Below are 18,047 nucleotides of genomic sequence, written 5' to 3' on the forward strand. Positions count from 1 at the left end.
TTTTTCGAACAATTTAACACATTTTTATTCAATAAGGTATGAGGTTCGGCTCGATCTCGATTCATGTTCGACTATTAAATCAAGCTCAAACAAAACCTTAAAACTCGATGAAAATTCAAGTAAGTTTCAACAACCATACATTTGACTTGACTCATTTACACCAATTTGATTGAAACAAAACAATTTAACATATAAGTGAACAACAATTTCATTACTCCTTGTTTTCACTAGCTCAGGGATCCTTAAATCGAGCATCGTTTTTTTCTCCCGGCTCATCGTTTTACCCGACCTAACAACTGTCAGGTACGAGCACAACGGACCCCACAGTTCTTCTATTCTCAAGATCTGCATGCGCTTGTGCTGCCTGAGATAACGGGTAAGTACGATTCACACGGAACCTTGTTACACCAGCAACAACATTGTCAAAAACATCGGACGCAGTTTGCAAGAGTTCATCTCTAGTACAAGTGTAACCCCTCAAAGAAGGCCTAGTCAAGAACAGCGATTTCGCAGCAAGTGCTGACAAAGGAACTGGATCGGGCGCACCAGATGACTCTCCAAAACTCACCATACATCCTCGTACTTTCAGACAAGCCAATGATCCCTAATCATAGGATATCCGATCTTCGGTTAACAAAAGACAGACCAAAAAAAAACGACAGGAGCAAAAAGATTTATTACCTCAAAAGTGTCCTTTCCGACAGAATCGTAGACAACTTCGACTCCTTTACCAGATGTTATTTCGTCTACACGTGTAACGAAGTCTTCTTCCTTGTACAGTATGACATGGTGACAACCATCGGCTTTGGCTTGAGCTGCCTTGTCTTTTGTTGAGACAGTTCCTATAACTGTGGCACCGAGGGAATTAGCCCATTGGCATAATAGAGAACCGACCCCACCTGCTGCTGCATGAATAAGGACAGTGTGCCCTTGTTCTACCTGTAAGAAGAATGCCATCAGATATTAGAACATGCAAGAAATCTTTTTGATGAAACTGAGAAAGAGGAGAAGTAAAGAAGGAAAAGAAACAGCGGTACACGGATCAATATTTGACGAAATCGTGTAATAACTCAGAAAAAAATTGGAGGATGCATATGGAAAGTACGATCTCGATAACGAGCCACTGAATAATTAGGAAATGTGAAATTTCTTAAATCCCTTCTCTGCTGCAAGATCACCGTAAAACTTAGGATACGGTAATAAGAAACCTACTTTGAAACATTTGCGAACGAGATACTGAGCAGTTCTCCCCTTGACCATGACACATGCTGCGATAACGGGATCAATAGAAGGAGGCACAGGCACTACTTTTTCGGCAGGAACAATTTGCTCTTCGGCATATGCACCCGTTGGTGTTCCAGCATGAGCAACGAGGTCTCCAACTTTGATTCCAGTAAGTCCGGGACCCACGGCAGTCACCACACCGACAGCCTCGACACCTGCCATCGAGTCAAGATGAAGTGTTTTTAGACCATGATCTTAAAATTTATGAATGTCGAATGTCGACCAATAATATGGAAAGAGGAATTGGACCTGGTGTGTAGGGTATTGTTGGATTCTTGTAAACCCCTTTCCGGAAATAAATATCGACAAAATTCAAGCCGATGGCCTTATTTTTAACTTTGATCTCTCCATCCTTTGGCTCCCTTATTTCCACATCCTCCCATTTCATGACCTAAAATCGAAATGCATCGAGAATTACATAAGCAATACACTAATGCAGTAAGTTTGAAGCATAATTAACTCTGTCAAGCCAAATGTAGAATTGGATCCTCTCTCCGGATTGGGAAACTTCCCCAATTTTTACCAAAATAAATAAATAAATAAAATGCTCTGGATCAGACAGAAACATTTGATCTTCATCAATCTACGATTTCGCGCAATTTCCGAAGCATATTTCACAAATTGAGATTAATAATTGAGCAAAGGAAATCAAATAAACGTTAATTTACCTCAGGGCCACCGAGTTCATGGATCCTTATAGCTTTGACCATCTTTCACTCGGATGAAGAGATACGCATTTTTCATTGTACACTGCTGCTTTATGCTCGACTCCATATGCATAGAGAGGCCTGCTTTGGATTTGATTGGGTGGCGGAGACCCCCACGGCGGAGGAATTCGGCACACGGCGGCGATTATTACAACTAAAATTCGTCAACATCGCCATTTTCTTTTTACTGTTGGTGGGCCAAAATAATTATATGTTGTTGCATGTAGGCCCAAATTAAGATCGGGCCTTGTTGGATTCGGCCCGTTAATATTGTTAAATCAATATTTCATTTAATAATATTTATTTATTTATTTATTTATTTTTGTTTATAACATGTAATAATATTTGATAATTTACGTGATAATAATATATTTCAATAAAACCATCGACTTACAAACTCCATATCATTACAAAATCCATTTATTCATAAAAATACATAAAAATATAATTGAGGATTATATATTCATGTTGAATATTTCTCTCCTCTCTCTCTCTCACACACACACACACACTCACACTCACACATCTTAAAACGCATCCCTCATGCAATCTTGAAATTAAAATTGCATTGGAAGCTACTCACTTTAATAACCTATACTAATTGAAAAACAACACCTAATTAAAAACCTTAATCAAAACAAACTCTCAATATTTAATTTATAGTGATACCTATAGTCAAACGAAGTTGACCACGGACCTATAGGTGGCACCCGGTTGCCAACCGGTGGGAATCACATCTTTGGCAATTAGGACCCGACCCGAATACCGAGAAGTCAACCGGATCGAAAACGGAGGGTGCAGTTCCTTGCCCGGATTCAACTGCCAAACCGCTCCCCAAGACTGGTTCATTGCCCACCAGTCGCCTGCGGTTTGACCCGACCCGGATTCTTGGAGATCGACACGGATTAGGTCACCGTCACCTCCTTCGTACTCGATCACCATAGCGATGTAATTAGGGTTCGACCCCATATCAATTTGGAACGCAACTTTTTCCCCCGAATAGTCACATGGAACACTACATATTAGACAAAATTATAATACATAAATAATTATCTTCAATATATAAACAAGAGTTTATTGAATTTTATACCTTATGTTATATTGAATTGCGAAAAAACTCCATATGTTATACTATTGACAAAAAATATATATTTTCAAAAACGTTGCATAAGGGCATTTTTGTACGTCAATGTAATAATACATGGGATCTTTTAATAATTAAAAAAAAAATACAAAGGTGCCGAATGCAATAAGCTCCATGTATAAACAAAAGTAGACGGTGCATGCAACACTCCAAAAAATAATATCCAAATTTTATTTATTTATTCATATAGGTTTCTTGAATAACGTCATGTAATTGATTTTTTTAAAGATTAGGTCAATTAATTAGGTTTTTTTTATTAGGTGTGTGTGTGATATATAATAATTAATAAAACTAACCGAGCAAATCGAATTTGCAAAACTCCAGCGTCACGAAGATTGTTGTCTTGGCCGGGTTTGGCCATGGCACCAAATGCAGTTCCACTTAGGTCAAAATGCGCTACGTCCGACAGGCACACTCCTCCGGGGCAGAAGTCCGTGATAACCACGCGCACCGCCTTTTTCGAGCACGATGGGTGCTTCGTACATTTTACCTGCATGCGCCCCAAACAAATTCAAATCTAATAAAACAAGCTTATATATTATTATATTATATAATATTTAAAATTAAAAATAAAATAAAATAAAATTAGTACCTGGTAGCAAGCTCCACATTCTTTGCCAGATTTATAGAGAGATGGACCAATCCCAGTAACAAGTGAAGAAAATGGAGCTTCTTCCACTATGTTTCCATAACCACATGCTCCTCCTGCATGCAATTCATTCCATTTTAATGTTTATTATTTTAAAAAAAAAAAAAAAAAAAAATACAAAGAATTACGTACCGACACTTCCGGCACCATCGGGGGCGCCGTACCAAGTTGCTCCGGCGGTATACCAGCGAGAAGATCTGGTGGAAGAGTGATTGGAGTGTTTGTGTGATTTTAAGGCAATGCATAATTTGTTATTGAACAAGAAAAAACACAAGACAATTAGTGAAGTGGTCAATATTTGACTTACACTAATTGTTGCCATTTTTTTTTATTCAATTTAGATATATATTTCTATGTATAGATTTTTGCTTTGCTGCTCAAAATAGTTGTGACTCTTGTCTGTATTTATAGCTGCGAATATTAGAAACCGTTGCTTTCAAAGTTTGTAGCTTAATTTAATGTTCAATTAAACTTTATTGGAGAAGAAAAAAATGTAATTTAATTATTTTCCACATTGTTAATATTTACTTCATTTATATTAGACTAATCGTGTGTGACAAGCTCAATATATCGACCGTCGGCTAACGACGTGTAGCGAGCTCGATCTAGCGACCGTCATTTGACACAAACTGTCTTGCTCCATCCGTTAGATCATCTCTTACGGGTCTTGAATATCAGAAGTTAGTATGTAGAAATTAGAATTACCTGAAAAAAAAATGGCACTGAAATCAAGGGGCTAAAAAATCTTTGTTCTTTCAAAACTTGATTTTTTTTGGAATTTAGCAGCGTCATTAATTAGTTTTAATTAGTTAGTAAAACATTTAATTTTTGGAAATACGTACTTTGTCGGCAGAAATAGGGCCCTTAATGATCTTCCAAACCTTTCTGCCTCTAATTGAATTAAGATTTTCCAAAAAACCTGCCGTTGATGGTGGTTATTGGTCGTTGAAATTAAATCAATTTTTAATTATTTATTTTTTATTATTTATTATAGGGCCAAAAATCAATATTGGAGTATAGTAAAAAAATAAAATAAAGTGGGCGTGGTGATATATTTTTGCATTATTATATGGTTCTGCATTTGGTTTATTTGGGTGATTTTTATTTGAATTGCATTTAATATATTGATGGGAAATTTTGTCTTTAATCAACTAAAATCACTCTTCACACAAATAATAAATCCTTGTGACATAGAAATCCCACCGGCCGAATCTTGCCTTTTCACTATTAGTCAAGTCTTATTATTTATTTATTTGTCCGTATTTTAATAGGTATAATTAAATTATATTTTTTAGAGTGGAAAATTGTACAGAAAATAAATTTGGTTTTGATACTACAGAAAAAGAAATATATCTTGATTTGGACCAATTACTAACTCCAGCTTTTCTGATTTTGGGATTAGGGTTTTCAATTTGGGGCTTTTGAATTTTGACCAATTACTACATTGACCGAAAGTGGGAATTTCAGAGTGAATGTAACGATCACGTGATCATCACGTGGGTTCCATGCAATCAAATTAGGGCACAACTATATTAGGGTTAATTAGAGACCATAACTTCGAACTAAATAAGATTAAAAAAAAAAAAAGATGTACGTAACTTTATCATACGATTAACAAACACTATTTCAGGAATTTGAAAACATAAAAATAAAAGAAAAACACAAACTCTCCAGAAGCTTCTTATCCCACTTCATCGAACTTCTTCCAATCATGAAAACAACAGAACCGATCGAGTTCATTCTTCGTCTCTTTGTCTTTTTCTCGTCGACGAGCTTTTTGTTGTCGGTTCTTGGCATGCACAATCATAGAGCAGATCCATAGTTGTCCGAAGGGCATAATCGTCATTTTTCTGATTGCTTTCGACGGGCCAAATTTTCGTTCCTAGCCACTTCAAGTTACTCTTGTCTGATTTGTAACGAGCGAGTCCCATGAATTGTGGCAACTTAGCCTGAAAACGAGGTCCGATGCGTTTGACTGACCGGATATTCACCTCATCGATGAATCGTGGCAGATCATCCTGAAAACGAGATCCGATGCGTTTGACTGGCCGGATATCCTCCTCATCGTCTTTTGAACGAGCGGGCCCGATGCATAGGGGCAAATCAGCCTGAAAACGAGGTCGGATGCGTTTGACTGACGGGATATTCTCCTCATCGTCTTTCGAACGAGCGGGCCCGATGCATAGTGGCAAATCAGCCTGAAAACGAGGTCCGATGCGTTTGCTTGACCGGATACTCTCCTCATCGTCTTTTGAACGAGCGGGCCCAATGAATTGTGGCAAATCAGCCTGAAAACGAGGTTCGATGCGTTTGACTGGCCGCATATTTTCTTCATCTGTCTTTTGAACGAGAAATTCTTGTCTTTGTTTCTTACTTGCCATATCGGATCAGAAATTCTTCCGGTGACAAGTAATACAATTTTCTTTGACCTAAACAAAAGTTGCAAGATAAATTATTCCCTAGGTGTAGCAAAAGGCACGGCCCTTTTATATACAGAACTCCTAAATATGACCCAAACCTATTCTAATTCAAACTCCCTAACTCGCTCTAACTCAAATTACTAGAATCATATTTTAATTAAATTACTCTAATTAATTAATAAACAAATAATTGATTAAAAATAATAAATCGTAGCAACAAGTAAGAAGTAATTAGAACTGATGTACATAGACCAGATTCTAGCGAGTTTAAGCTTATATTCGAACCAAGTAAACAGAGTCCAATTTTAATTCCCTATCCAATTTTTATTTTTATTTTTTATTTGATGGGCCCTATTTTAATTCTACTAAGCCCAAATTTAATTGGGCCCAAAGAAGAGTTAAAGACATAACAAGAGATTTTAAAGCATAGTCCTATAGAAGCCCAAAATTGATCTCCCTATAAATTTTACGAACTTTTTTTTGACAAAACTATAAAATAGGAAAAGAAGAAAAAAATTTATAGGACTTTTTGGCATTAATTTCGGATTTGGGTGGGTTAAATAATAAAATTTGAGCGGAATTAATAAATATATAAATAAAAAATATGAAGGATTTTTTCGCAATTGAGGGGGGCTCGATCCCACCATTGTCCGAGGGTGGACTCGACACTGCCCTATTGTGTCCTTAATTACATTGATGCATAAACATGGTCCCAATTAACAAACTTTCAAACACACAAGAGAATGTGACATGTCTTAGCAATGAAAAAAACACAAGACAAAACATATGAACCAAAGACTCCTCGAATCGAGTGGACCATAAGATATTGATTTTCTTGCAGTCATGTTAGACTAATTAGTCCAAGAAAAATACTTCACTCGCAGATAAAAACTTCGAATTCCATTTTTCCTCTGAGAGTAAAAGCTATGGCTATGGGATTCGTACCTGCAAATGAAGGAGTGTTGTACAACGGAAGAGTAACTCCGTTTGTCGTTTTATCGTGCATGATGGCCGCCATGGGAGGAGTTATTTTCGGCTACGATATCGGGATTTCAGGTTCTTACGTACTATTTTCTGACAATATTTCTTTTTGTCCAATAATCGATACGGGATAATTAGTTTATAATTCTTGAAGGTGGAGTGACGTCGATGGAGCCATTCTTGAAGAAGTTCTTCCCGCAAGTCTACACAAGAATGAAAGATGACAAGAATATTAGCAACTACTGCAAATTCGACAGTGAATTATTGACATTATTCACATCCTCACTCTATTTAGCAGGCCTGGTCGCTTCCTTCTTCGCATCTTTCGTCACCGGAGCTTACGGCCGGAAACCATCCATAGTCGCCGGAGGAGCTGCTTTTCTCGCCGGAGCAGCCCTCAACGGCGCAGCCGTTAGTATATACATGCTCATCTTAGGCAGAGTCCTCCTCGGAGTTGGTGTTGGCTTCGCAAACCAGGTCCCCACATATATACACATTATATACATACAAAATTTCTTGTATCTCCAATAAATTTCACACATTTGATCTGTGATGATGTGTCTGGTTTTCAGGCAGTTCCTTTGTATCTATCAGAAATGGCGCCGGCGAAATACAGAGGAGCATTCAATAACGGATTCCAATTGAGTGTAGGAATAGGTGCCTTATCTGCAAATCTGATCAATTACGGAACGGAGAAGATCGACGGTGGATTCGGGTGGAGGATTTCATTAGCCATGGCTGCAGTTCCAGCTTCAGCTCTAACCCTAGGCGCACTGTTTCTTCCAGAAACACCAAACAGCTTAATCCAGCTCAACAACAACCACGAAAAGGCGAAAAAAATGCTGCAAAAAATCCGAGGAACTGAAAATGTGGAAATGGAACTAGACGATCTCATCAAAGCCAGCGAAAATTCGAAAATTGCAAAAAATCCTTACGGAAAAATCGCAGGGAGAAATTACAGGCCGCAGTTTGTGATGTCGATTGCGATCCCCTTTTTTCAGCAGGTCACCGGAATCAATGTAATCGCCTTCTACGCTCCGATTTTATTCCGCACGATTGGATTTGGGGAAAGCGCTTCGCTTTTATCGGCGGTTATGACCGGCGTCGTCGGAATTGCTACCACGTTCGCGTCGATGGTGATTGTGGACAGATTCGGGAGGAGGTTTCTGCTGATAATTGGGGGAATTGTGATGTTTGCATCTCAGATGATTGTCGGATCTGTAATGGCGGCTGAATTAGACGACCGCGGCGGTGGATTGAGCAGAGGCTACGCCGATTTGGTTCTGGTTTTGATTGGGGTATACGTCGCCGGATTTGGGGTTTCGTGGGGGCCATTGGGGTGGTTGATTCCGAGCGAGATTTTTCCGATGGAGATTAGGTCGGCGGGGCAGAGTATTTCAGTCGCCGTGAATTTTCTGTTTACTTTTTTGGTAGGGCAGACGTTTTTGACGATGCTGTGCCGTTTGAAGAGTGGGATATTCTTCTTCTTTGGGGGGTGGGTGGCGGTTATGACGGTGTTCGTGTATCTGTTACTGCCGGAGACGAAGAATATTCCGATTGAACAAATGGAGATGGTTTGGAGAGAACACTGGTTTTGGAAGAAATTTGTGGTGGGTAAATAAAAATGATAATTAATTATCAAAATAAAAATAAAAATGATAATTAGGTGTCAATTTTGTAATTTGTTGTATCTTATTATGCAAACTCATGCATAATTTATGCAGGCCTATGACCTGCTATAATAGGTAATGTGATGGTTGGTTGAATGAGTTGGCATTTAAAATATAAAAATAAATAAATTAGGTGATATGCCTAATGAGTTGGATGATTTTGGAGAGAAATTTGATCTCAATATCAAATTCACCAAAATAATGAGGAAAATTTAATATATTAATTTATATATTTATTTCTTTGTTATATTTGCAATAAAGAATCACAATAAACCATTGAATAAAATCTACGATTATATTTTTTACGTAGAAAATAAGATTAACTAATGTTTAATTAATATTTCTTAGTTTTTATTTGATAAAAGTAGTAATTAAATTCATATTTATCTAAATATTTTATTTTATTTTACAAATCTATACTTAGTGATTATAATGAAATTGAACGAACAATCAAATTCAACAAAAATATCAAAAAAAAAAAACTTTTATGAAAACTTTTTGTAAAGTTAAATGACATGCACAATCATAATTAGTATAAAAAATCAAATACACGTTTACGAATTAACCAAAACTAATAATAAAATATATTCCAAACTGTATTAAATTAAATGTACCAAAATTACTCAAAAAAAAAATTAAATGTACCAAAAAGGTATTCTAGACCCTCCAAACATAAAATACGTTATCAAACCAAGAGAAACAAATACCAATAACGAGTAATAAAATATAGTTAATTACTATTTTTATCAGTTGAAAACTATGAAATATTAATTAAAAAATAGTTATTAAAAAAATGCTTATTTCATTCATCAAAAAAATAAAAATTGATGGTATATTTTATTTTCCTCCAAAATCGTCCAACTCATTAGCCACATCACCTAATTTATTTTGAATCTATTCATTTTTATACTTTAAATGTCAACTCATTCAACCAACCATCACATTTCATGTTATAGCAGGTCATATGACCAAAATTCCCAACTTTTGTAATTTACAGGACTAAAATCCTGATTTTGAAACATGATGGACTAAAACTCTCAACTAGTAAACTTACAGGACTAAAAAACTCATTTTGCCATTCATGCACGTCCATGTATATTGTAAACCGCAAAATTATCGAGTCTGCAAAAATAAATAAATACGAGACAAGAAAATTGTAATTTTATCCATATATATTATAAATCGCAAAATTTTCGAGTCTGCATAAAAATATTTGTACCCGGTTAGATAATCCATAAAACAAGAACTTTACTTATTTAAGGATCGTTCCATTTGTAAAGTCTAAATATGTTATGGACTTAAATTCGAGACCCGAATTAATAACCGAATAAACTGGCTGTTAATTGGTGATTTATCCGAAATTTCGATGCACAATTCACAACACAAATTTATGTATATGTATAATATAATTTTATGAAAATCAAAAGTGGAAAATTGGTACTTGTTTGTATATTCCAGCAATTTCATGTTCTCCTCAATTATTATTTTTGATTATTTATATTTGTTCAGAAAATAAATTCAATTATTTATCAATGAATAGCCAATCATTTAATTAGGAGTATTATATTATCTGTCAATCATCAAGAAAATCAGTACAGCTCTCCAAACGGACAAAAGGCAAACGTGTGGGTAGAAACACAGGAAAAGTAGAAGATGATCACTGGGATTCTGCTATGTGTTCAATCTTGATCTGTTGCAGTCAATCAGTTTGACTTGTCTCATCCTATTTTTTTTTTGTCTATGCATCGATTTTCTGTACCTCACATGCATCTCACGTGCTTTTATTAATATAATATCATGGCTATAAATTACAACGAAGAATGGCTGGAGATAGGTAGGTAGGTAGGATTTCGGAAAACGGAATATTCATATTTATTGCAGAATGGAGTGACAGCCAATCTGAGAAGAAATTGAAACTATGGCGGCGGGTTTCGGAATCGCCGCCGGAGATTACAAGCAGTACAACGGAGGAATCACATTTTTTCTGCTCTTATCATGTCTAGTTGCCGCCATGGGAGGTTTCATCTTCGGCTACGACATCGGAGTTTCAGGTAATTAATTTTCTCACACTAACTAACTTTCTCTCTCTAAAAAAAATCTACAATCGAAGCAGAGAATTAATTTACCGTCTTTTGAACTAGGCGGAGTGACGTCGATGGAGGCGTTCCTGGAAAAATTCTTCCCCGGAGTTCAGAGCAGAATGAAACAGGACACAAGGATTAGCAACTACTGCAAATTCGACAGTCAACTGTTGACTTTATTCACATCATCTCACTACTAGAAAACTGCCATTTAGCAACGGACATATCTGTGGCTAAATACCATTAATCTGTTGCTATTTGGAATTTAGCGACGGAAATGCTCCGTTGCTATGTCCGTAGATAAAAGCCGCGTCGCTAAATTTTAGTTACGAACCATGTTTAATCCGTCACTAATATAGCTACGGAATAATTCGTCACTAGTGATAACGATGACGTCGCTAACCCTGGTCAACAAAATGAAGCTGCTTTGACTTTCAGCGATAGATTAAAATCCGTCGCTACATTTTTTTTTTCTATTGAATATATTTGTCACTAGTTCCATTTCTAAATCCGTAGCTAATTGAGACCCCATATATATATATATATATATATATATATATATATTTCAAATGTGTTTGCTACCATATGCAAAAGCATGGTTGAATATAGTATATACCAGCAAAAATATTCAAAAACTCAATATATATTCAATAAGCTAGAAATATTAAAATATTATAGAATGCATTCCGATAATCTTTCAAAAGTTTTCTACATAGTCAAAATAAAACAAATTCAGTCATATCCTATAAATTCTTTGACGAGTTTTGCTCGTATTCAGCCCTATCCAGTAAATTCATTGTCGCTCTACATCTTCAACACTTAACATCTTCAGCAGATCCTACTCGTTGACTTTGATGCATTGCTTGAATGACAACCTGAAAAGAATTAAAGATAATACTACAATCAGAAATGAGCATAATTTAAAGATACGAAGAATTACAAATAATTCATCGATATTCTACCTAGAAAGTCAAACATGTAGTACATAGACACGTATTAACGATTTGAATATCTCAATGCTGAATGCGTAACTCACTTTCTTTACAACAAAACCAACGAAAATAGGTAGACACTTACTTGGCCATAAAATAACTGCGATGAATCATCAAATCTTGATCATTCTCACAAACCATGTTTACAATTTATCCAAGCAAGTCAAGCTAAACTGTGTATCTGCAAGTGGAAAGCAATAATTCACATTCAAACTTCATAAAATAATAAAAGATAATAATCAAGTCACAATGAAGCAATTCAATCCACAATATTTATGAGTAGTTGAGTACTTTGGAATTAATCAGATTTTTTGCATCAGCTATTGGTTTCTTTCTTTATGCGAAAAAATTAAAACATAAATAAATATTTTTACATAAAACGTTAATGCAAAATGTTGTTATGCATGTAACAAAGTTATACAATAGAATAGTCAGTCAAACAAAACATGTGGTGATTTACCTCAACTTCATTCATATAGTGATGTACCTCAACTTCACCCATGTTGACACCATTTTCCTGTAGAAATTGTTTTAATCCATCATAGTAAGTATTAAGATTAAACACTTGGAAAACATGGTAACACAGTCAATCAACTATATCTAATAGATTCAGACAAATGCTCATGGAACTACCCACTTAGTATTCTAGATATACTCCTAGAAATATAAATCATGGATATAAATGTTTACCAAAAGTTTAGATAGTAAACATAGTGATCTAAAAGATATAAAATTCCAAACTACCAATCCCTTGTGCAGATGACATTCTATTTGTTTTTATGTTTTACTCTAGTTTACACTAATTGATTTCTTTATCAATTTACAAACTTAAAAATTGAAACGCATATTACAAAATGATAAGAATTACTTTTTTCCCTTTCACTACACTAATTGCACGGAAGATGTTCAACAACCAATATACATGTATCCCTATTCTGAATGAGTTCTTATGATTACAGTGTTTCCAAAGAACATAGTATTTTACCAATAATGTCTGTTAACCAAAAAATGCAGAGGAAAGAAGGTTATCAACATGTTATATGTAGTCAATATAGTACAATATTAAAATGCTTAGAGTACTACATATCGCTCAAATCAGGAAAAAAAATATATATACAAAAGTTCAATAAAATGGATTGGCAACAAAATAAAGTTTGGGTAGGTAAGAGCGTACCATATTTTTCTCAATCAAAAAGGATCGATCTAGAAAATCACTCGACCTTAAGTCTCTGTTGAACATTCAACTTTTCAGGCCCAAAATACAATTCAAGAACTCTTAAATACAATTTTAAGAAATAAAGTTATATAAATCTTTATTTTAAATGTCAAACTAAAACCCAACTTAGGGCATTTAAGCAAAAACCCTAACTTCCAATTGAAGAGTGGGATAGCGAGAGAGAGAGGGGAAAAAACAAACCTGGCCTATGGAGAGACTATTGTGGCGGAGGGGAAAAAACAAACCTGGCCATCCACGGTGGTTACAGCGAAAGCAAGGCGAGACATAGAGACCTCGTCTTCCGTTAACCGCATAAGAGAGAAGGAAAATGAAAAATAAAAGGGGATAAAGAAGACAGCGGCATGAGAGAACGATATATGTGTTGAAATATATTGTTTCCAACAATTATATATTTCCATACTTATTAACTTATAAATATATGTCATATATATTTTAGATTTAATACTAGTAGAAATTATTACATTAATTTTATTTTGATTGATTATTGATTTCAATTAACTAATATAAAAAATATAATTTTACTATTGCGAGAATCTACTGTTTATAATTTATTTTAGAATATTATATTTATCTGTAGCTATATTCGTTACTATATATTTTATTTTAGAAACGAAATTATTATCCGTTACTAAATTTTGTACCCACATATCTACGTTCGTGACCGATTGGATGTCTGTCGCTAAATCTATTTCTAAATAATTATTTTAGAAACAGATTTGTTAGCCGTCACTAACTACTGTCGCTATAACTGAAATTTAATAAGTAAAGAGACGATCTTTTCATTCGTTGCTAAATATGTTGCTAAATAGTATTTTAGAAACGGATATGTTGTTTGTTGCTAATTTCCGTCGCTATATCACAATTTTCTAGTAGTGTCTCTCTACCTCGCCGGTCTCGTTACTTCCTTCTTTGCTTCCTGGATCACCGACGCATTTGGTCGAAAACCTTCCATGCTTGCCGGTGGATCCGCCTTTCTCGCCGGAGCAGCCCTCAACGGCGCCGCCTTCAACATCTACATGCTCATCCTCGGCAGAATCTTCCTCGGGATCGGCGTCGGTTTCACTAACCAGGTAATTAATCAGCTGATTAATATTTCAATTTCAGCTTCAAATGTTTTAGAGTTTAATTGATTAATTGCTACAGGCGGTGCCGTTGTATCTTTCGGAATTGGCTTTACCGAAACACAGAGGAGCAATTAGCAACGGCTTTCAATTCAGCTTGGGCATCGGTTTCTTCGCGGCAAATATAGTTAACTACGGTACGGAAAAGATTACCGGAGGTTGGGGGTGGCGAGTTTCGTTAGCCATGGCTGCAGTTCCAGCTTCAGCTCTGACCCTAGGTGCAATATTTCTCCCAGAAACACCAAACAGCTTCATCCAACGAAGCAACGACCACGAAACGGCTCGAAGGATGCTGCAAAAAATCAGAGGCACAAACGATGTTCAGTCCGAACTAGAAGATCTCATCGAAGCAAGCGATGCCTCGAAAAAAATCAAGAATCCTTACAAGAACATCCTGAGACGAAATTACAGGCCTCAACTTGTAATGTCTGTCGCGATCCCGTTTTTCCAGATAATGACGGGAATCAATGTGGTGGGATTCTACGCTCCGATTCTTTTTCGAACAATCGGATTGGGCGAGAGCGCGTCGCTCTTGTCTTCTGTGATAACGGGAGTTGTGGGGTCCAGTACAACATTTATAGCAATGGTGGTTGTGGATAGAGTCGGGAGAAGGTTTCTTTTGCTCCTCGGTGGGGTATTAATGTTTTTCCCTCAAATTCTCGTTGGAGGAATAATGGCGGTTAAATTAGGTGATCAAGGTGGATTGAGCAAAGAGTATTCTTATGCTGTGCTGGCGTTGATTAGCTTGTATATTGCGGGATTTGGGGTTTCGTGGGGCCCGCTTGGGTGGTTGATTCCGAGCGAGATTTTTCCGATGGAGATTCGATCGGCCGGACAGAGTGTTACCGTGGCGGTGAATTTTTTGTTCACTTTCGTGGTCGGACAGACGTTTTTGTCGATGCTGTGCCATTTCAAGGCGGGGCTTTTCTTCTTCTTTGGCGGGTGGGCGGCGGTGATGACCGTGTTTGTCTACTTTTTATTGCCGGAGACGAAGAATATACCTATTGAGCAAATGGATGGGATTTGGAGAGAGCATTGGTTTTGGAAGAGATTTGTGGGTGGTGATAATAAGAAAGTGATGATCAAGATGGATGAAATTTAGTGATATGAGATAGTACATTGTTTCTTGATGTAAAATGTATTGACGAAAATGTGGATAAATTCGAAAACACGTTACGAAACAAAATTAAATAAAACACAAAATTAGCAACAATGGATCAACATCTTAAAATTCGTTCTGTTAAACAAAAAAAGTCTAGAACAAAAACGATTTATAAGGCATTCAGTTTACAACGTCGATGCAGCAACAAAATTTATGAAGTCTAAATATTCAAAAAAAAAATGAAAAATATTTCGAACGGATGTGAATCGTCTCAACACTTAAAAATATCCAAACTCATGAGAAATTCTGGACGAATTAAAACAGAAAAAGATGCATTGTTTGAGGCCGAAACGACATTGAATCGCCAAACGACTTTTAAAATTTTAAATTTTAAATCGACGAAGATTAATTGAAACTTTGAAAGAAAAAGGGAAAGGGTATCTTATTGTAGATGAATCATCCAAGATTTAGTACAGCTACAATCATCATCAAACAATAATAACATGTAAAACATATTACCTTGTTTTCGATTTGTAGTAGGAAATCCCTGTTTTGCCCCCGGAGATTATCCCATGTGAATTGCATGTGCCTCCAAGGCCTCAATCATCAGAGCTGAAGTCCAAAAACAGACAGACAAAAAAAAATGAACAGTCACCACATAATTAATTTGATAAGCTTTCAACGCTGATGAAGCAGAGAACTATATGTAAGCTCCACAAATTGTTTCCAGGGCTGCCAAAAAACAAATAATAATAAAATAAAAATCATAAACCAATGGCTGTTGGTATAGCAATTAGTAAAACTGAAGAAGGTGTGCAGTATAATGGCAAGATTACATGGCTTGTTTTGCTGTCTTCTATAGTTGCTGCTACTGGAGGACTAATCTTTGGCTATGATACTGGTGTTACAGGTAAAATCAAAATCAAAATTAAAATTTTAATTTTTTTTTCGATAATTCGTATAATTAATAATGATATTTTGAAGGTGGAGTGACATCAATGGAGCCATTCTTGAAGGAATTCTTCCCAGGTGTTTACAGAAAGATGAAACGAGATTCGGATATAAGCAACTACTGCAAATTCGACAGCCAATTGCTCACAACTTTTACCTCCTCACTCTACATTGCCGGACTAATAGCCTCCTTCTTCGCTTCGCCGATCACGCGAGCATTGGGCCGACGGGCATCCATCCTTATTGGCGGCGTTTCGTTTATTGGCGGTGCCGCCCTTGGCGGCACAGCACGAAATGTCTACATGCTTATAGTGGGCAGGATTTTACTAGGAATTGGCGTTGGTTTCACTAACCAGGTTATAAACAAGCTAGCTAATTAATTTTGATACTGATTAGTTAGTTAGTTCTTAATTAATTTGGAGATGTGAATAATTTATGCAGTCAGTTCCATTGTACCTGTCGGAGATGGCGCCGCCGAAGTACAGAGGAGCTTTCAACATAGGTTTCCAGTTATGCGTCAGCATCGGAGGTTTATCAGCTTTTCTAATCAACTACGGCACGGAGAAGATAGCAGGGGGGTGGGGGTGGCGGATCTCACTGTCGATGGCGGCGGTTCCTGCTTCAATCCTGACCGTCGGTGGAATATTCCTCCCGGAAACACCAAACAGTCTCATCCAGCACGGCCACGACATACAAACAGCTAAAACTATGCTGAAGAGGATCCGGGGAGCTGACGACGTGGAACCGGAGTTCACGGATCTACTAACGGCGAGCGAAGCTTCTAGAAAGGTCGAGCGCCCCTTCCGGAAGATTCTAGAAAGGAAGTACCGGCCGCAGCTTGTGATGTCGATTGCGATTCCGTTCTTCCAGCAAGTCACCGGAATTAACGTGATTGCGTTCTACGCTCCGATTCTGTTCCGTACGATCGGATCTGGCGTCAGCGATTCGCTTTTGTCGTCCGTCATCATCGCTGTGGTTGGCACGATTACGACGGTTTTGTCGATGGCGATCGTGGATAAATTAGGGCGGAGGGCTCTGTTCCACATCGGCGGCGTTCTGATGTTCGTTCCGCAGGTGATGATCGGCGGAGTAATGGCGGCGAAATTGGGGGATCGCGGCGGGTTGAGCGAGGGCTACAGTGTGTTAGTCCTGATGTTGATCTGCGTGTACGTTGCCGGATTTAGTGTGTCGTGGGGCCCGCTGGGGTGGCTAGTGACGAGTGAGATATTTCCGCTGGAGATTAGGTCGGCGGCGCAGAGTATAAACGTGGCGGTGGGGTTTTTCTTCATCTTCGCAGTTGCGCAGACGTTTCTGGCGATGCTGTGCCGTATGAAGGCGGCGATTTTCTTCTTCTTCGCGGCGTGGGTGGCGGTGATGAGTGGCTTCGTCTATGTTCTGCTGCCGGAGACGAAGGATATTCCGATCGAGAAAATGGATGCTATCTGGAGAAAACACTGGTTCTGGAAGAGATACGTTAATGGTGGTGAAAATGAATGCGAGGGGATTAAGATTGAGATGAAGAAGACGGTGACTTCTTCGTAATACTGATCAGATTAATTAATATTTGTATTATGATTAATTAAATTAGTTGACCACTGTTAAATATGTTAATCATGTTTAAATAATTACTATTTAGTCTCCATATTATAGTAGCTATTAAATAATAAAATAAATGTATTTTAAGATTTTTAAATAAAATAGGGCGGAG

At 37.0% G+C, this 18,047-nt stretch overlaps 5 protein-coding genes and 2 long non-coding RNA genes across 8 annotated transcripts; 3 read left to right on the forward strand and 4 right to left on the reverse strand.

Annotated features, from left to right (window-relative positions):
- Window positions 1-114: 114 nt before the first annotated feature.
- Window positions 115-2,172, reverse strand: LOC105977973 (uncharacterized). Of its 2 annotated transcripts, none has more exons than XM_013003377.2 (5): window positions 1,953-2,172; window positions 1,534-1,675; window positions 1,213-1,439; window positions 682-939; window positions 115-604 (listed from the first exon to the last, which is right to left on the reverse strand). In XM_013003377.2, exons 1-5 carry the CDS (start codon window positions 1,992-1,994, stop codon window positions 290-292), a joined length of 984 nt encoding a protein of 327 aa, XP_012858831.2. In that variant the 5' UTR covers window positions 1,995-2,172; the 3' UTR covers window positions 115-289. The 2 variants fall into 2 exon arrangements, with proteins under 2 accessions (XP_012858831.2, XP_088675481.1); XM_088819355.1 differs by having other exon boundaries at window positions 682-935; window positions 1,209-1,439; window positions 1,953-2,143.
- Window positions 2,173-2,343: 171 nt separating this feature from the next.
- Window positions 2,344-4,163, reverse strand: LOC105977972 (expansin-B15). The gene is made up of 4 exons (XM_013003376.2): window positions 3,917-4,163; window positions 3,728-3,840; window positions 3,432-3,625; window positions 2,344-3,006 (listed from the first exon to the last, which is right to left on the reverse strand). Exons 1-4 carry the CDS (start codon window positions 4,104-4,106, stop codon window positions 2,667-2,669), a joined length of 837 nt encoding a protein of 278 aa, XP_012858830.1. The 5' UTR covers window positions 4,107-4,163; the 3' UTR covers window positions 2,344-2,666.
- A 1,159-nt stretch (window positions 4,164-5,322) lies between these two features.
- Window positions 5,323-8,242, reverse strand: LOC105977804 (uncharacterized). The gene is made up of 5 exons (XR_016031677.1): window positions 8,121-8,242; window positions 7,472-8,027; window positions 7,150-7,388; window positions 5,983-6,213; window positions 5,323-5,892 (listed from the first exon to the last, which is right to left on the reverse strand). It is a non-coding gene; the product is annotated as an uncharacterized LOC105977804 (long non-coding RNA).
- On the forward strand, window positions 6,938-8,954 carry LOC105977803 (hexose carrier protein HEX6). The gene is made up of 3 exons (XM_013003184.2): window positions 6,938-7,260; window positions 7,340-7,662; window positions 7,758-8,954. Exons 1-3 carry the CDS (start codon window positions 7,131-7,133, stop codon window positions 8,805-8,807), a joined length of 1,503 nt encoding a protein of 500 aa, XP_012858638.2. The 5' UTR covers window positions 6,938-7,130; the 3' UTR covers window positions 8,808-8,954.
- Window positions 8,955-10,380: 1,426 nt separating this feature from the next.
- Window positions 10,381-17,810, reverse strand: LOC148769882 (uncharacterized). Its single transcript, XR_016031678.1, has 5 exons — window positions 16,796-17,810; window positions 14,672-16,000; window positions 14,050-14,578; window positions 10,982-11,132; window positions 10,381-10,886 (listed from the first exon to the last, which is right to left on the reverse strand). It is a non-coding gene; the product is annotated as an uncharacterized LOC148769882 (long non-coding RNA).
- Window positions 10,771-15,499, forward strand: LOC105977537 (hexose carrier protein HEX6). The gene is made up of 4 exons (XM_013002847.2): window positions 10,771-10,906; window positions 10,997-11,124; window positions 14,041-14,235; window positions 14,309-15,499. Exons 1-4 carry the CDS (start codon window positions 10,774-10,776, stop codon window positions 15,386-15,388), a joined length of 1,536 nt encoding a protein of 511 aa, XP_012858301.1. The 5' UTR covers window positions 10,771-10,773; the 3' UTR covers window positions 15,389-15,499.
- Window positions 16,039-17,981, forward strand: LOC105977536 (hexose carrier protein HEX6). Its single transcript, XM_013002846.2, has 3 exons — window positions 16,039-16,298; window positions 16,373-16,695; window positions 16,781-17,981. Exons 1-3 carry the CDS (start codon window positions 16,163-16,165, stop codon window positions 17,879-17,881), a joined length of 1,560 nt encoding a protein of 519 aa, XP_012858300.2. The 5' UTR covers window positions 16,039-16,162; the 3' UTR covers window positions 17,882-17,981.
- The last annotated feature ends 66 nt before the right edge of the window (window positions 17,982-18,047 follow it).

The sequence above is a fragment of the Erythranthe guttata genome, chromosome 6 (assembly GCF_056151865.1).
Source record: "Erythranthe guttata isolate IM_541 chromosome 6, IM_541, whole genome shotgun sequence".
In the NCBI taxonomy this organism is placed as follows: domain Eukaryota; kingdom Viridiplantae; phylum Streptophyta; class Magnoliopsida; order Lamiales; family Phrymaceae; genus Erythranthe; species Erythranthe guttata.

Bases quoted from the DNA above. Each gene is read 5' to 3' on its own strand.
- LOC105977537 (XM_013002847.2), top strand. From the start codon at position 10,774: ATGGCGGCGGGTTTCGGAATCGCCGCCGGAGATTACAAGCAGTACAAC. The intron at 10,907-10,996 runs GTAATTAATTTT...CTTTTGAACTAG, and splicing joins CTACGACATCGGAGTTTCAG to GCGGAGTGACGTCGATGGAG. The intron at 14,236-14,308 runs GTAATTAATCAG...TAATTGCTACAG, and splicing joins GCGTCGGTTTCACTAACCAG to GCGGTGCCGTTGTATCTTTC.
- LOC105977973 (XM_013003377.2), bottom strand. From the start codon at position 1,994: ATGGTCAAAGCTATAAGGATCCATGAACTCGGTGGCCCTGAG. The intron at 1,676-1,952 runs GTAAATTAACGT...TTTCGATTTTAG, and splicing joins ATGAACTCGGTGGCCCTGAG to GTCATGAAATGGGAGGATGT. The intron at 605-681 runs GTAATAAATCTT...TCCTATGATTAG, and splicing joins TCGGAAAGGACACTTTTGAG to GGATCATTGGCTTGTCTGAA.
- LOC105977803 (XM_013003184.2), top strand. From the start codon at position 7,131: ATGGCTATGGGATTCGTACCTGCAAATGAAGGAGTGTTGTACAACGGA. The intron at 7,261-7,339 runs GTTCTTACGTAC...TAATTCTTGAAG, and splicing joins CTACGATATCGGGATTTCAG to GTGGAGTGACGTCGATGGAG. The intron at 7,663-7,757 runs GTCCCCACATAT...TCTGGTTTTCAG, and splicing joins GTGTTGGCTTCGCAAACCAG to GCAGTTCCTTTGTATCTATC.
- LOC105977536 (XM_013002846.2), top strand. From the start codon at position 16,163: ATGGCTGTTGGTATAGCAATTAGTAAAACTGAAGAAGGTGTGCAGTAT. The intron at 16,299-16,372 runs GTAAAATCAAAA...GATATTTTGAAG, and splicing joins CTATGATACTGGTGTTACAG to GTGGAGTGACATCAATGGAG. The intron at 16,696-16,780 runs GTTATAAACAAG...TAATTTATGCAG, and splicing joins GCGTTGGTTTCACTAACCAG to TCAGTTCCATTGTACCTGTC.
- LOC105977972 (XM_013003376.2), bottom strand. From the start codon at position 4,106: ATGGCAACAATTAGTGTAAGTCAAATATTGACCACTTCACTAATTGTC. The intron at 3,626-3,727 runs GTACTAATTTTA...GGGCGCATGCAG, and splicing joins AATGTGGAGCTTGCTACCAG to GTAAAATGTACGAAGCACCC. The intron at 3,007-3,431 runs GTTAGTTTTATT...TCTAATATGTAG, and splicing joins TTGCAAATTCGATTTGCTCG to TGTTCCATGTGACTATTCGG.